General features: G+C 36.0%; 1 protein-coding gene across 6 annotated transcripts in view; it reads right to left on the reverse strand.

The window, feature by feature from the left end:
* LOC106624081 (uncharacterized) overlaps positions 1-16,639 on the reverse strand; it is a 220,501-nt gene that overhangs the window by 45,862 nt on the left and 158,000 nt on the right. For 4 of the 6 annotated variants that reach the window (XR_011394799.1, XM_070105487.1, XM_070105489.1 and 1 more), the window contains exons 12-18: positions 14,525-14,962; positions 13,811-14,194; positions 13,431-13,712; positions 12,908-12,952; positions 11,120-11,233; positions 10,554-10,700; positions 9,001-10,453 (exon numbers count right to left, since the gene is read on the reverse strand). Coding sequence is in view for 5 of the 6 variants with exons in the window: in XM_070105487.1 (XP_069961588.1) it covers positions 9,001-10,453; positions 10,554-10,700; positions 11,120-11,233; positions 12,908-12,952; positions 13,431-13,712; positions 13,811-14,194; positions 14,525-14,962 (2,863 nt within the window). In the remaining variant the exon portion in view is untranslated. The remainder of the gene's footprint in view (positions 1-9,000; positions 10,454-10,553; positions 10,701-11,119; positions 11,234-12,907; positions 12,953-13,430; positions 13,713-13,810; positions 14,195-14,524; positions 14,963-16,639) is intronic. The other 2 variants (XM_070105490.1, XM_070105488.1) reach the window with 1 other exon arrangement.

The following is a 16,639-nucleotide window of genomic DNA, read 5'->3' on the forward strand; positions in this document are numbered from 1 at the left end:
TTTACTCACTTGTTTTACTTTCATTTCAATTTTACAATTGAAATTTCGTATTTTAGTATAAAATTACATTTAATTTACGCGTTAGTGAAGTCAAAGAAAAAAGTTTTGTTATTTGCTCATGTTGCAATTTCATTACCGTTATACAAAAGGCGGATAAGTTCCGTGTATTGTAAAAGCTTTTACGAATTTCCATTAAGTCTATTTTATTTTCCAATGCAATGCGTCTAAAAGCGTTGAAATAGCGCTCGCTGCGTAATTTATAAAATACTTTCAAACTGTGGACTCACATATCTATGTAAATGTCAATACATACATACATATACACAAATGCATGCAAATATATGTTTGCGCGTGCTGGATATCCTAATTAGTAGTACTCATTTAAGTGAGTTCACATATCTTTGCATACGTAATAATGTTTACTATAAACAACAAAAAATACACATACATGTACGCATGCATATGAATATATGTATTGTGTATGCATGTAAATAAATATTTGCATTGGAAACTTCTGAGTACTTCTGGTAGTTAGTTGTGCGCCGAAAATGTGGCAGGTATGGCATGACCAGAGGCGGCAGTTAATTTGCTACATGTTGTATAGCCGTCAAATTGCACGGCGAGAGCGCATGAGGCGCAACAGCAACAGGAGCACTAGACTGCACATGCGGATATTTACGGATGTTTAATGTGAACAAAGCCGCTTTTAGACGGCGTAATTCAAACACATACATACACATTAGTATATATGTATACGCCATATACACTTTTTATACCCTGAACCGGGTATAAGACGAATGCCACGAAGTTTGTAACACCCAGAAAAAGGTGTCAGAGACCGTATAATATATATATATATAAATAATAATCGTCATGAGCTGAGTCGATTTAGCCATGTCCGTCTGTCGTCATGTCATTTGTCGGAACCGCCGGTATTGGAACACTATAGCATATAGCTGCAATACAAACTGTTCGATTTAAGTAGTCATTGTATGGAAAACTTTTTCATTTGACGAGATATCTTCACAAAAGTTTGTACAGATTATTATAGAAGTCGGCGCTACAATCTCCGAAAATATTGTTCAGATCTATTTTATATAGCTGCCACAAAAGCTGTTAAATCAAAGTCATAATGAAGAGCTTTTAATACCCATTTGTGCTATAAGAAACGCACCTGTGAAGGGTATTATAGCCGAAGATAACGGTTTTTTTTGTTGCTATAGAAATGCGTGTGAGCGACTGCCACCGCCTGTTGAAAGACTGACGTGAACATGGCATGCCTATATATATATATATATGTGTGTGTGTGTGTGTGTACATTTTGATGCTTAAGTTGACTGAGTACATGGATAAGTTTGATTAGTTAGCTCACTTACTTGATGTAAAGCACTTATAATCACACAACATGCATGCATTTGCCTACAAGCAAGCGCGTCAATATAAGTGCCCCTGTATGTGTGTGTGGCTATGTGTTTGCGCTTGCCACCGCAGCATTCAAATCAAATTTGAGATTTTCACTTTGTGCCGTTGATGTCTGCTTGACGCCTTTTGTGTTGCTGCTATTTGGGCAACACGTCCTAAACATACACACACACACACATACAACGCCATATACACATACACTTTGCTTTTAAGCATAGATCCATGGATCATAATTCGTGGCGAGAGGTTGAGTTGTATTTGCTTGTGTAAGTTTACTGTTTGTTTAGTATACATTGCATTGTCTGTTCGCTACAACGTGAGTAAATATGTATGTTAACTAGTATGTATGTGTGTATGTATGTTCATATGGTATATATTTGGCTTGTATTGCAGTCAAACTTTTCGGCACTTACACAATGAAGCAAGAATTTAATTAACTTTAATTTATTTTCGGTTGCCCAAACATTCACCAAATTGTAGCTATCTTATATTTTTATTCACTTATATATCTATACACACACATAGAAAATTTTGATACATTGTTATGTACCAAAGAATAGGTATCCTTTCAAATCAAAGCTGTATGTGAACTTGTGAGCACGGGTAATTATAAATATGTATTTATTTATGTCTGTATTTACACTTGTGTAGGCTTTGCGCTTTCTTATCGTCATTCAATCAACGGTAAATCTGATTTATTTGCACTTTTCTTCCTTGTCGACTATTATGTGATAATAATGGAATGTTGCCTGATTATATTTCATTTGTATTAAATGTAACCGATATATATATTGCAGCGATTTTCATTCATTTTTATAAATTTAACATTTTTTTTCTGGTAATTTAGTCTTTTATGTGAATTTGACACAATGTGACTTTTTATGCCGTCATGTCAAATCACATTATATTATATCAAATGACTTTGAATCACATGATGGAGCAAAATTGAGTGTTAAACAACCAGATAAGCAATTCTTAGAAAGTGTATATTCAAAATGAAAAAAAAACTCCATAAGCATTTGCAATTTTTAAATATTTCATGCGATGCTACATCACATCTTAATAAATATATGATGCGTATGTCTGCTGATACATAGATTTCTGTAAAATGAAGTTGTAAAATTTTTTATTACAGCAAATAAAAGAATAAAGTCTATGTGGATTGTGAAATTTTTGAGCACTAATTGATCAAGTAATTTTCTAACTATATTACTACACGTTTTTTTTTTAATTGTTCCGATTTTGTTAATTTGGGTAGTACATATCCTTTGACTTCTTTTAACTAAATTAAATATCTCATAGAATTTCATAAGCTTGAGAGTAAATATAAATTTGTTTCTATTCAAAGAGAGGATACTGCAATATAGAGAATCTGATTTCATCTGAAATTTGAGTCACTTAGGTTCATACAATGAAATTTGCTGAAGAAAATAAAGTCCATATCGCTAGAAAACTATGTTATAGCAGGGCTATGAAACATTTATTGAACAATTCATTGTCTCAAAGAATATCTATTTTGGAGGACAATTTAAATATTTAAATTTATATTTTTTGGGTATTCTCATACCCGACTTATATTGCTCTTTAATTGAAAGCTAATAAATTAATGAACTATGAACTTCTAAAATTTTTTTTTTGCAACAAAAAGAATGTGCAAATTTGAGCTCACTTGTTTCAGAAATTTATCATTTATGTCAAAATTTTGTCTAAACAAACGTTCTGCTGCCATAAATTCTTAAACAGTTATCTATGTTTTAACTCAAAACTAACTAAAACATAACTGATTACAAGCCAATTGCATCACTACCACAACCATACCAAAACATTACGAAAAGTAAGAGTTTTGATTATATAATAATCTAGCAGCCGAAATACTTTACTGCAACAACGTAATTTCCAATCGATTTCCCTTAGGATAAAGCAAATATTACTAATAAGCAATTTCTATGCAAGTAAATAACAATTAAAAGTGATTTTGTCAGTTATTAGAAGAGGCTAATCGAGCCCCAAATGAATTTCATTCGCTCACAGCGCAAAATACTACTAAAACTCGAAAGTCATCAAAAATTGCCTTGATTTGCAAAATTACAAATCTCAGCAGAATTCCATGCGAATACGCCAACAAGTCGACAAACCAACAGCCTGACAGACACGCACACACAACTTGCTGAAAGTTTGTCCTGCAGCCGAGTAAGCTGCTTCGTGAGTGGGCATATGAAACTTTTCTCAAGTTGTCGAAAATTAGAAGCACATCTTAATTATTGGCCAAAGCCAAAGTGGTTGCCGACACAACTCGCTCGTATTTCAATGCCCGGCCTACTCCATGTCCGTGTATTTGTTGTTGTGGCATAGCTTTGATTCTGTAGTAGGGCTTAATCGCAAATTCTAAGGTCATCTACGCCTAAAAACAATTTCCGTTTTTTATTTGCTGCGCTCGCAATAAAACAATATTAGCCGAAGTAGTCAAAACAAGCAAAACGGGAGTGTACGCTGACAGCTAAAAAGAGTCAGTAAGACATTGTTGACAAGGCTAAATGGATATATACTACAAGTTATATGTATATCGGAATTATATGTATTTATACAGCATTCATATAGATTATAAGTGTCTGATACCGGCCAGGAAATTCGTAAGTATATTTTTTTAGCGCTAGCTAGGGGATTGCAGTATAACGGCGACAGAATATGGCTTAATTGTTCATTTATTGTTTTAAGAATTGGCTTCTTTTTAAATTTCTTTTATACCATTTATTGCACTAAAAATCAGAAAGCTTTTTTCACATCTTGGCTTCTTTGGATGGTAAGAATCTCATTGAACTAAAAAAAAGTTTTTCATTGACACCGACAATGAGAATTGTATGTATTTGAGATTTGTAACAACTTGCCAATACTTCTTAGGCTTCTCCCTTTACTTTAAAGAACTAAAGTCTATTTAAAGAAAATTTCTAAAAGAGTTAGTTATTTGATGTACGCAAAGTTAGACTTGGAAGCTTCAAGTTTCATTTTGATATAACTCCTACAAAAGTATTAAAAAATCCAATGTTGTACGAGTAACCTATTTAAAGGTGCTACTTGCTATATTTGTGCTCCAAAATGTAGGCAATATTTTATTTGATGATGTAGTTCGAAGTCTGGTATAATTTCACCTTACAAACTGACTAAAAATTAATGAACTATGTATACATAATTGAAGGGTATAAGTGAATCATAAAACAACTTTATATAATATATACATATTTCAATAATTACAGATTTTTCCAAAATTTAAATCATTCAAATCTTATGTCAAGTTTAACGACTAAGGAAATTTATCAAATGATGGTTCCGTGTTAAGAAGAAGAATTCAACTTTTTTACGATTGACTACTGACAGTTTTTTTAACTCAAAAGTTAACACAAAAAAAATTAATAATTCGATGTATTGAATTACAGGTAAAAATCTCTTCTTTTTCGAATAAAAATATTTTTCTGCAGTTGTGCAGTTAGTTGTGATTTTTCAATTAATTTCTTAGCCTTTCAGCCTATTTAACAAACTATGAGATTTAAATTAGAGAAATTTATAAATATATACAAAAGTTTTCTCTGCTTACTCTACACTCGTGTCAAAAAGTTTATATGTGAAAATAATAAGCATGTTAGGTAGATGAATTCTATCCAAGATAGTGTGTAGATAACTCCTAGAGTAACAATAACCTCATCCTATTCTATATCTACTTTGTTCTACCCATCTATAGAATTTATACCATTACACTGACAGGCGAATAAAAACATCAGGAACTAACAACATTGAGCGTTTCAAGAACATATCCCTAGATCTACTATATCCTCCAAAATATTCTGCAAATTAAAGAAAAAAGCAAAAAAATCGTTATTTTTTTGACTTGCCCATAAAAGTATGCTATAAACAGTTCGCAATTTATTGAAAGAGCCAGCAATAAGTAATATCAATTTCCAACAGGGCATATTTTTACACTTATATGTACAAGTACATAGCACTAATCTTGGCATAAAAGCAGGAAAGTCTTTGGCATAATTTTCGAATAAAAATAAATTGTGCGAAATGTTTTTCGTTGAGTTGGGTTCATCATACGCCGGAGGCGCTAAGCCTGGTATGCGGCAAAGCAAAGTGTAATCGACAGCAAAAGTGCCGTTGAAAACACAAATCGCCGAGAAGCAGCTGATTGAGATGGCAGGCAGCGGACGCCAACAGCAAATTGTAAGCGCAAATGTGGACCCCGGCCTAGAGAAGGCAAATCAAAAATTATGACAAACAAAAATCGTCCTCACTTCGGGCGGAAGTCAATAAATTTGCTGGTTTAATAGCAGCCACACACGCATACACACACAAATATAAAGCGTTCATACGTGCACATGAGAGCAAATATGCATGGGCGTGTGAGTGAGGGTGTACACGAATGTTATTTTTACGCGTGTCTACATGTGTGCGTGCTAAACTGTTGTCGGTTACACATACTCACACACGCATAAACATGTTTATAATATATGTGTGCGGAAGACCCGTTGTGGGAAAACATGCCAAATCAATTTGACTGTTTATGGCTGTAGCCCAAAAGTATGCTTATCATTTTCATTTGTGTGTGTTGTGTTGTTTTGTTGTTTGTGCATAAATGTTCTGTTGTAGACAAAAAAATATCGGATTAATAAAATTGGTAAATAATAAATACCATATTAAAGGACTTATTGAAGTTTGAATGATCATAGAAAATTGTTGTTTTTGTTCTTTTTGTAATGTTATCTTTTATGGCTGCGCGACTGGACAAGCAGGACATATTTTTTTATTGCTCACATTAAAAAAAATATGGATTTTTACTGGTGCTGATATGAATAAATGTGTATTTTTGTGCAATATTTCGGCAGATTTTGTAAAGAAGTATCGTTTATAAAACTGTTATGTGTATAGATAGATGTAAGTACAAAGATAAATGTGTAGCGCATAAATTGAGCAAATGAAGTATTAGTGCGATTAGTAATGCTGACGTCATTAAACACGATAAAAAACGCAGCATAATAAAATCGTTTTCTTAAAATCTTATATTATAATAAATTATTTCGATTAATATTTTTGAACTTGGAAAATAAGAAAATTGTATTGGTAAAATATGAACTTCTGAAACGAAACATTGAAAAAATATTGTGACTTTGAAACTATGTCAGATAATACACGCTTTCTTCTTTCTGTATAGCTAAACATAGGAAGACTTTTCGTCAAATTAAAATTGTTCTTAAACACTAATGATAACACAGACAATTTTTCCAACTGAAAAAAAAAATTTATATATTTTGGGGAACAAAATATTTATGTATATGCATATTTAAGATTCATGAAAATACACTGAGTTACCAAAAATACTTTACTCAGGCCACCATTGGGTCATATTTTTCATACATAACAGAAAAATGATGAAAAGCAATATCGATATCTGCCCGAAAATGCATGAAAAAGTTCTAGACTGTTACTGATTTCTGAAAGGGGGCGCAACCAACCACACTGCGAATCCAACTATTCTGTTTCTGATTTGTTTGAATTTCTGAAACCGAAAAGAGCAATGACAAACTCTACATATATATCGCCATAGACTCTGCTTGACTACTATTTTTGAGGTTATTTGGAGAGTAAAGTCAATGCAAAAATTCGTGCCGCAAGCATCGTTATACGATAAGAAAGACAAATACAGAAAGAATTAATTACAAGCGAACACTTGATTGACGTTGTATTTGAATAGTCCAAATGTTTTCTCCAAATCGTTTCTAACGAACCAAATTAAATAATTGATTTGTATAATATTTGCTAACACAATTTAAGCTTTAGTAAACCTTCTTTTTAATTTAATTTTCTTTCATTTAAAAAATCATAGTTTCCAGGTAAAACTATATTATCCAATAACTTAAAATTACTATATGAAGTTCTGATCAGCAATAAAGAAAAAACCCTCTAGAGCTTTTGAAAGCCAACAGTTCTTATACGGACACTTGAGCCGTAAATAATATATTTTTCTCTATATAGTAAAATTTTGAAACGATCGGCGGTTAAAAAAATATATAATTTCATGTTTATGAAATAGTTTCAAAATTTTAAGGTCAAGTTCTTGATATTGTACAAAAATTCTGTCATACCTTATATTCAAAAGGTTTTCAATCAAAGTCTATGACTATATATAAATAAGTGAGTATGTAATTCCATTGTTCTGGACGTATGTAAGTTATCGGAGTTTTAGCCTGGATTCCGTACATTGTCACTAGCTTAACTACTATGAAGAGTGTTAGCTGTTAAAAAGTTATATTTGCAACTTTTTATACCCTGAATCATCTATGTAGAAGGAAGCGTCGGAGACGATTTGTATGAGAGATTTTTTTATTTGACCCAAGGTAGCGTTCTCATAGCTGCATAAGTTTTTAAAAAGTAAACAAAAGGTTTGCCAGATGGATAATGAAGGGACTCTATTACAAGACTTGGAGGTAGAAATCTTTTATAAGACGATTAAGTGCTGACTCTTGTTATGAAAACAAGATCAATTCAAACTGTATATATATTATATTATATATATAATGCAAATTTTGTAAAATATTCATGCAGATAATCAATACGGGTGGAAATCAATAGTTAAAATTTATGGCGACGTTTGGTTTTTTGATGAAGGCAAAATGTCAGGTCTGCTGAAACTTTAGTTATCTCAACAACTCGCTAAACATCTAGAGACATATGTGACATATACACGTATAACAATTGTAACAGTTCCGAGCAAAATTTATTTTATTCACCATCTGGAAAGAGCGCCATCTGTTGAAAACAATTTTTTAGGTAGGAGTAAAGACTTCGGATTTCGTAGACTTAAAATTTTGATAGCAATATGGCAGTTATAGGATTCATTTAAAATTCATATATGTGTGTAAAACTATGGTCTAAAAATATAATTTAAGGTGTTTACAAGATATCACAAATATTTTGGAAATATTTGCAGGCACTTAAAATTCTATATATAATATAATATACAATATTACAAAAATTAACTATCTAATAACTTAAAAAAGCAGCTCACATAAACATATTGAATTGACAAAATAAAACCATTATGCTAAAAGTTAAGAACTGATAAAAACATATAAAAATTAGGTAAACAAATCGGGTAACACAACAAGGTAACGAAAGGTTAACAAGACAAACAACACGATGCCTGAAAGCAAATAAGGAATTCGCTCAGGAACACCCTCACACACACATGCCCACACATAAATACATACGAGGTTGTTTGAATAATAACTAATTTATGTGGGCAGCTCCCCGTTAGAGGACTATTAGAGTAATGACTTCATTTGAGGTGCGCCCGCGGGGGTGCTCCGGAGCAAAACAGCCAAATAAACAAACAAAAGGTGCGACGCAAAGAAATAACACACAACACAAACAAAAATGGGTATTTAAGAACACACATAAAAGAACGTGCAACGTGGCGGTCATGCCACATATAACGCCACATGCCACATGCTGCATGCAAAAGCCGCTTTCAATTTCCAATAGGATTTTGCATTCTGATGAGCCTCATTTTCGGGCAACTTTACTTACAGTTTGTGGCTGCTGCACTGATGTTGATGCTGACGTTGATGTGGCATGTTGCAGGAATACCAATGGACCGACAACACTACCGCCGGCGCCGCCTCCACCACTAGCGCTATTGTTTGCGGTCTTGTGCAACAAAGATTTCGGCTGTTGTACAATGGGCGGCTTACCGTTATCGAATTGGTAGTAGAGCACATCGGTGGCAGGTGTAGCGCCACCAAAAAGCATAGCGCTCTCAACACCACCCGTACCGCTGCTACCGCCGAATGATGATTTGTAAAGCGCTTGCTGCGGTGGTGGCGGATCGGCGGTTTGAGCGCCCGAAATGTGATAAGCTGACATTTGTGGATGCATCTCCGATGGCGCATGTTGTAGTTGCTGCTGCGGCTGCGCTTGCCCAGTGCCACGTAGAAAATCGGGCATTTGCGGCATTTTATAGTTGTAGATGTAGGGACGCTCATACTCGACAGTGCTGCCACCAGCACCATGATGTATGTAGGAGAGAAATAGATCGGACTTAGCTGGATGAAGACGAGCATCGAAGCCACCCATGCCAGCGGTGTGTGCGGGCACCGGTGTGTGATAGCAGTTGGATGTGGGCATCTGACCGGTGAGTAGCTGTGTTTTGGTGATAGCCTGCCCGGAGAGTCGCCTTGTCGGCACGCCTATATCCGACTTGGCGTCGCGCTTCTTAATGTGTAAACCGGCGACCGACGATGGACCCTGATAGTAGTAGGGCGCTGCAGGCGTATTCGGCCATTCGACGAAGCTATCCATGCGATTGGTGCTAGAACTTAAATTACTACCACAACCATAAGCATTATCAACACTACTACAACCACCACCACTATGAGCACCTGTAATATTACCGCTACTACCGTTACCACTACTGCCGTTATGACCGTTGCCGGCTGACGCACCAGTCGATTTGCCAAAAACATTATTCAAACTGAATTTGTATTGATTATTCTCGAATGTGGTGTAGTTCAGTAGACGATTGCCAACACCACTGTTGTTGTTGTTGTTGTTGGTTGCACTTGAGTGTGTGGCTTTTGAGGCGCATTTCTCATTAGCGTTAGTAAGGTTAGTGGCCGAATGATGGGCGGAAGCAAGGGACGTAGGACCATGGGAGTTGGTTGATGAGGTGTGTATGGGCGCCAACGATTTACCCATTTGATGGTTGGAGTTGGGGTTATTGTAAATGGGTTTCGTTTGTGATGGCTGTTGTTGTTGTTGTTGGCGTTGTGCAAAGCATGAAGTTTGGCGTGGCGTAGCCTGTTGTTGTTGTTGTTGGTGTTGCATTTGCTGATTACTCACAGTTTGTTGCATTAAGCTGTTGTATGTGGTTGTGCCATTGCCGCCGCCTCCGCCTCCTCCACCGCCGCCAATGGACTTGCGATGGCTGCCGCTGGAGGCACCCGAAGATTTATTAGTTCCATAGCGTGTGCTGTCGCTAGATCTAGATTTGAAGAAAAACAACAACATATGCAAAGAGTTGGTAGCAGCACAAGTGAAGCATAGTATTAGGGTGTGTATATCGTAATCTGCCGGGTACTCACCTCTCGGAAGAATAGGCGTAGTCTTGATCGGCTCCTAATCCGGAATCGGTGTGTTCGTGTGACACACGCAACGCTGAATTCTCTAGTGGGCTGAGATTGGAGCCTGTCGGTGAGATAAAGTCGCCCATACTCATGCTGGACATCATTCTGTAAAAAATTAGAGTTTAGTTAAATGCGTCAAGGGATATTTTGGCACACTTTAAGTGTCTAAGCCTACGACCAAAAAATCAGCGCGAAAGAGGATATAGTTCAAGCAAAATGTGAGCATTTTGAAATCGTTAGGAACCACAATCCGGTTGAGAAACTTTTATGACTTTATGGAATACACCTTTGGAAGAAATCCAGAGAATAAATTTTCTGGGATGTAATATTTGCATTGGCAGCCTACGGAGCGCAGAAGGTAAGCCTTTTTAATTTAATATTTTGAGATTTCCAGAGTTAGGTCATTTTGCCTCGATATGGGGTTAAGGTAAGAAAGATACTTCGAATATACAACAGGAAACTGTATATCGTTTAAGATCTAGTGATCTATTTATGATACTTTTAATTCTTGACCATAACATTACCTTACTAAGCCGCTATTCCGTTCACATTCTCTCGAAGATATTGTGCTGGCGGAGCGTATAGATCCATTTCGGCCACTCGTATTATCAGTCACATTCGAACTTTGGAAATACAATCTGTGAAGAAGGTAAAGCAAAACTAATTTTAATTTAATTAAATAAAAACAAATAACATTAAACTACATAAAGGTATAACTTTGCTTAAAGATTTTATAGGGTGATCCATTTTAAGGTTCCCAACTTAAAAACAAACAAAAAATTATGAAAAATTCAAATTTAATGAAGAATGTTTATTATCATTTGAAAGAACATTCTTTGGCATTTATCTTTTGAAGATTATCTCTTTCAAATATTGGTTTTCGACGACACGTTCGAGTATTCCTACTGGTAGCTGGCGAATTACACTCGTTATTCAAGGCCTAAATTAAAGCGGAAATGTCCGCATAGACTTTAGACTTTACATATCCTTACAGGAAAAAGTCTAACGTTGTGTTATCAAACGATCTTGGAGGTTAATCGACCAGCCCAAAACGTGAAATTATCTGATCCGAAGTGTTCTCTCAATAAATCCATTGATTGATGCAATGTGTGGGAAGTGGTGCCGTCTTGTTGAAACCGCTCAGTAAGTCGATTATGTTGACCATAAGTTGAGCGAAGTGCGCGAATTTTCGTAATAAAGTTGAACGATTTGTAAACGTTGTTCAGGCGAAAGTTTTTTCATAATGAAATGCCAAAAACAATACTGAGTAACATGAGAGCATGACATGACTCACGGCTAAGTACTTTTACTTGGATCACCCGTTACATTGAATATGTTTTCAAGAAACCAGAAAATAAAAAATTGCAAGTTATTCAGAAACCTTATGCATATTTATTATTTGTATTCTCCCTCACATAATGGAATATTTTTATAATTGATGTTGTCTAACAGACTTGGGTTGACGAAAAGTTCTCAAAAGCTTTCAGAAAACTACGAACAATCTAACTCTAACGCTAGGCTGATAAGTACATGTTAGCAGCCTTAGTACAGGAATTTCTTCACATGTGCTTAACTACTTTAGGACTACTTTAAATAGGAAAGATTGGAAATCTTCTCGTAAGGGAAAACATCTAAATCTACTTTGGTACTTGAATAAAAAGATCAGATTTAAATCGTACGTAGACACGAAAATCTTTACTATAACGTATAATAAATCTACTATCAACATCATGTGCGTATTATACACATAGTTCACAGTAATACTGATCTTGTATTTCATGAGCTTATTTCTATGCAGCTTTTCTAATGTTTCCAAAACAGATTTATATGTTTATCACACTCTAAAATCTTTAAAATCGTTTAAATTGGTCTCTGTTTAGATCATTAAAGATCAATAACAAAATAAGTTGTAGCGAAACTTTTTTTTGATGTGAAATGTGTAATAACTATTTTAAGCTAAGTTATTTCGTTAATCTTCCGAAGTCCGTCTTAGTCGAACGAGAGAGTTTTGTTCCAAATCAGCTAATATCGAATCTTAACATGCAGTAATATAGAAACATGTTTGACTATTCTTCATTCGTCAGCAGAACTAAACATTTTAAACTTTGAGTTATGGAAAATAATTGTATAGTAAGAGTAAAGCACAGTAACACCGCCAATTTTCCAAGTGCTCGTAAAGTCTTATAATTAATATAACGACGCTAATTTTTAGCTTTAAATTCATTTTGCTGATTGTCATATATATTAATTCAATTCTTAAACACTTATAATATTTTCTTATAATTAAACACATTTTTCATTGGAAAGCTCACCTGATACGATCATTGTTGAGATTAGGTTGACCAGATTCACATTTTCTAAGAAAATGAATTTATTAAAATCAGTACTAAGTTGGAAAAAATTAACCCTAACATAAAGCAATTGTTTTCGAAGTTGTTCTGTTTTTTGTTATTTGACTTTTAAATTGAACTAAATATTTATGTAGTTATAAATAGTCCTTATAAAAAATAGCTTGTCTAATGAACGAACCAGCTACAGTATAGTAATTTTTCGGTCAAACTTCTGAAGACAGAGTTTGAAGCTTTCTGAAGTTACACTGGTAATATCTCGACTACCAAAACTCAAATTTTCAACTATTGTGTATCTTTTTGAGTCCAGAGAATAATATAGAAATCTAACTGTCAATTTTTAAAGAGTGGAGGATATTAACTATATATTTCGTTGCAATTATACTGAATTTGTGAAATTTTACTAAGATTGTCTTCTACGTTTTTGAAAATGTAAGGAGCTTTAACTGCTATTTCTAATTTAAGGTTTCAATATCAAAAAACTCACCCTCTAATGCGATCCACACGATTTTTGCCTTGTCCACTTGTTGAACCGCTGCCGTTTGTTATCGTATTAGCCGAGCCAGTGCTTTTGCCACCCACGCTACCCTTACTGCCGCTCTTGTGGATCTTCATATTCATTGTGGAACGCTTGGAATTCGTCTCCACGACTGTGTAGGGTATTTCGCGTAACTGATCTTCAGTCATGCCGGCTGTATCGACTAGACCGAATTGCAAATGTTTCGCTAGTTCACTAGACCAAATGCGATTGCGCGAATCGGAGGGAGATCTTGCGAAAGATGGATGAAATAATACAAAATAGAAAATAATATAAATGAGCTCATACAAATTTCTACTAAATTCCTCCTGTATGCTCCCGATACTCACTTGTTCTTCCGATGTCGTCGTGATTTGTGATGCGAATGCGTATCCGAATGACTATCGTTGCTGTGCATGCTGCGCGCCACCACACTACTCTTCGATACTGATGCCTGTTGTACGGAACTTTGACCCATACTAGCCTCAGCCTGGCGGCGTTGAACTTCGCGCCACTGTAATGTGGAATCGATTAACTCCGCTGAACCGCTGCGCACCGATGACGAACGGTGGCCCGAATAACTGCGACCACGCGTGCTCTCATGTTCCGAACCGGCAGAGTCACGACGGTGACGCGAACGACGACGCTTGCGATGATGCGAACGACCTGAACGACCAGATCCACGTGATAATTCACTCTCATTATCGGAGGTACGCCGATGGCGATGCTTATGCCTGCGCGTGAAAAGTGCAAAAGTACGAGAGGGAAGACACGTAGTTTAGTGGAAGAAAAAAACATTGAGTTTAAAATATACCAGCAAGATCAAGGGTTAGCAATATAATTGAACTCAAAGTCAATATTGCGCCAAATTATTGGTTATCAAAAACATATTTCAACTAAGCAGTCGACGGTAATACGATCGTACGTGCGATCAAATGCGGTACAAAGCGATCGCCTAGAGCGATTTGCTCACGCCAAATGCGGCTGCGGCGTGCGCAATGGACTTTTAAAGTGCTTGCGCTTCACCGTCTTCTTGTTGTGCTTATTATTATTGTTGTACTCACCTGCGCGTCGAACGTGAATCGTTTGATGAATGACTCTCCACCGAACTCGAACGATAACGCTGCTGATGAGCAGATGTCGAGGATGAAGATACGTGATCGCGATGCGCTGAACGCGACGAATGCCTATGCTGTGATGATCCCGACTGGTGGTGATGGTGTTGATGGTGATGATGCGAACCGCTACCACCACCACTGCCACCGCCTGCAATCGCTGAACGCACCGAGCGCGGACTTGACGGATTATTGCCGAATAGTGAACGCTGTTGAGAACGTGGCCATGGAGCGCTGCGCGTGCTGCGCGGCGAATCAGGTGTTTGCAAATTACTGTTGCAAACGCTGCCACCGCCGTTGTTGCCCAACTGGGATTGCTGATGATAGGGACGTATGCCGAGGCTCGTTGGTATGCTGTAGGTGGAGCGGTAGGGACTCTCGAAGTTGCTGTGCCGGAGAAAAAGAGTGCATAATAATGAGTATAAGAACAGCAAAACTATTTATATATATGTAAGTATTTATTTAGAAGTATTTTCATAAAATAGTATGTTCATGATTTATAGAGACCTTCGCAGGCTTGTAATTCAGGTGTAAAATAAATTGTTTCATATTAAAGACTTGCGCGTATATAAGCCACTGAGTTTGTGACTCTTAATGGAGGTGCTTTCGTTGTACTTGTGCGTGGCGGATCTCTTAAGCGTGGATATCTTGTTCGCGTTTGTGCGCTATTACGGCTGATTACACACGTCACGCAGATACTTGATGCGCACGTGAGCGGGCGTGAGCTTGTGCAACGACTCACATGTGCCTGCTCGCCTGCGGTTATGTTGTGCAATAAATATTGATTTGTATTCTTTGCTTAGTTTTCGCATAATTTGGTTGATTAAGCAGCGCATTGCAATCGCCGGGCTCGGACAAATTGAGTAATTGCAACCGCTGGAAGCGTGTCATGTGTCAGAATAGCATGGTTGGTGGACTGATGAATGCAGGGGTGATAGGGAATTTCTTAATTTACAATAAATTTTAGAGTAGAGTAAAAGCCAGACTGCAGCAAGAAGAACTTTGTGCTAAACTAAAAAATGGAGAATACTACCTTATCCGCCTACGCCGGCTACGGTCCCTTTAAACCTTCGTTAGAGCAAATATTGGTATATGATATGAGGGGGAGAAAAGTTAAGACAAATTGAAAGTGATAACAGTAAACTCTTTTCAAATGACTGCTATCGACTTTGTATCATATATAATTCTAATCAATAAGACGTACATATTCGTAATCAATAACCATGGAGCATCATAGATATTTTAATATACACGTTCTTAAATTGCAACGCTTATTTTTCGATTTGACGTCTGGGCCTTCATTAAGCCCTTTCTAAGAAACTAAGCATAATAATTTGGAAATATCTAAGAATAATGTAATAACATGAACACATAAAGATGTATTTACTATCTCCAAAAAAATTAACAAATTTCGATGTTGGATGAACTAAGCTCAAACTTCATTAAACATTAATTTTAACAGCGACCGTCCCTATACATAGATTAGTAGAATTCAACTCCCGTTCGAAAACCATAAGAAAGAGAAGAGGACTTTGAACTAAATCGTTTTGTTTTATTGAAAAACATTTACTTTGTATTATAATAATATTTGGAAATTCTTGCTTAGTGTTAAGAACCCAATTTTTTTGCACCCACAATATGTAAAAAGTGTATACCACTTTCGAACGGTACATTTTCATTAGAAAAACGACACATCGGTCTGTAATAAATCACCACACTACACATAGTTGGCAATGTCTAGACGAAACAATTGTCTTTAATTGAATTTGAATGGATTTGCGGCACGATCTCGGGGTTGAGGTGCGACCACTTGAAGTGTCAGTACACAGTCAGGAAAAAAGCTAAATTTACTAACGAATATTTGTTTTCTTACCCTTTAGCCATAGTATAATAAACGCAATATTTTTTTTGGCAAATACGTATGTGTGTTGTATACGCTCTGCTTGTTGCTGTTTCACCATTTCGCAAACATATTGAAAGTCAAGAAGTGCACTTGATTTCTTTGCTAATGAAAAGGCAAAATATCGAGAGGAAAAAGCGACGAAGAAAAAGCACAATCTCAAA

Source organism: Bactrocera oleae, chromosome 2 (assembly GCF_042242935.1).
Source record: "Bactrocera oleae isolate idBacOlea1 chromosome 2, idBacOlea1, whole genome shotgun sequence".
Lineage (NCBI taxonomy): Eukaryota > Metazoa > Arthropoda > Insecta > Diptera > Tephritidae > Bactrocera > Bactrocera oleae.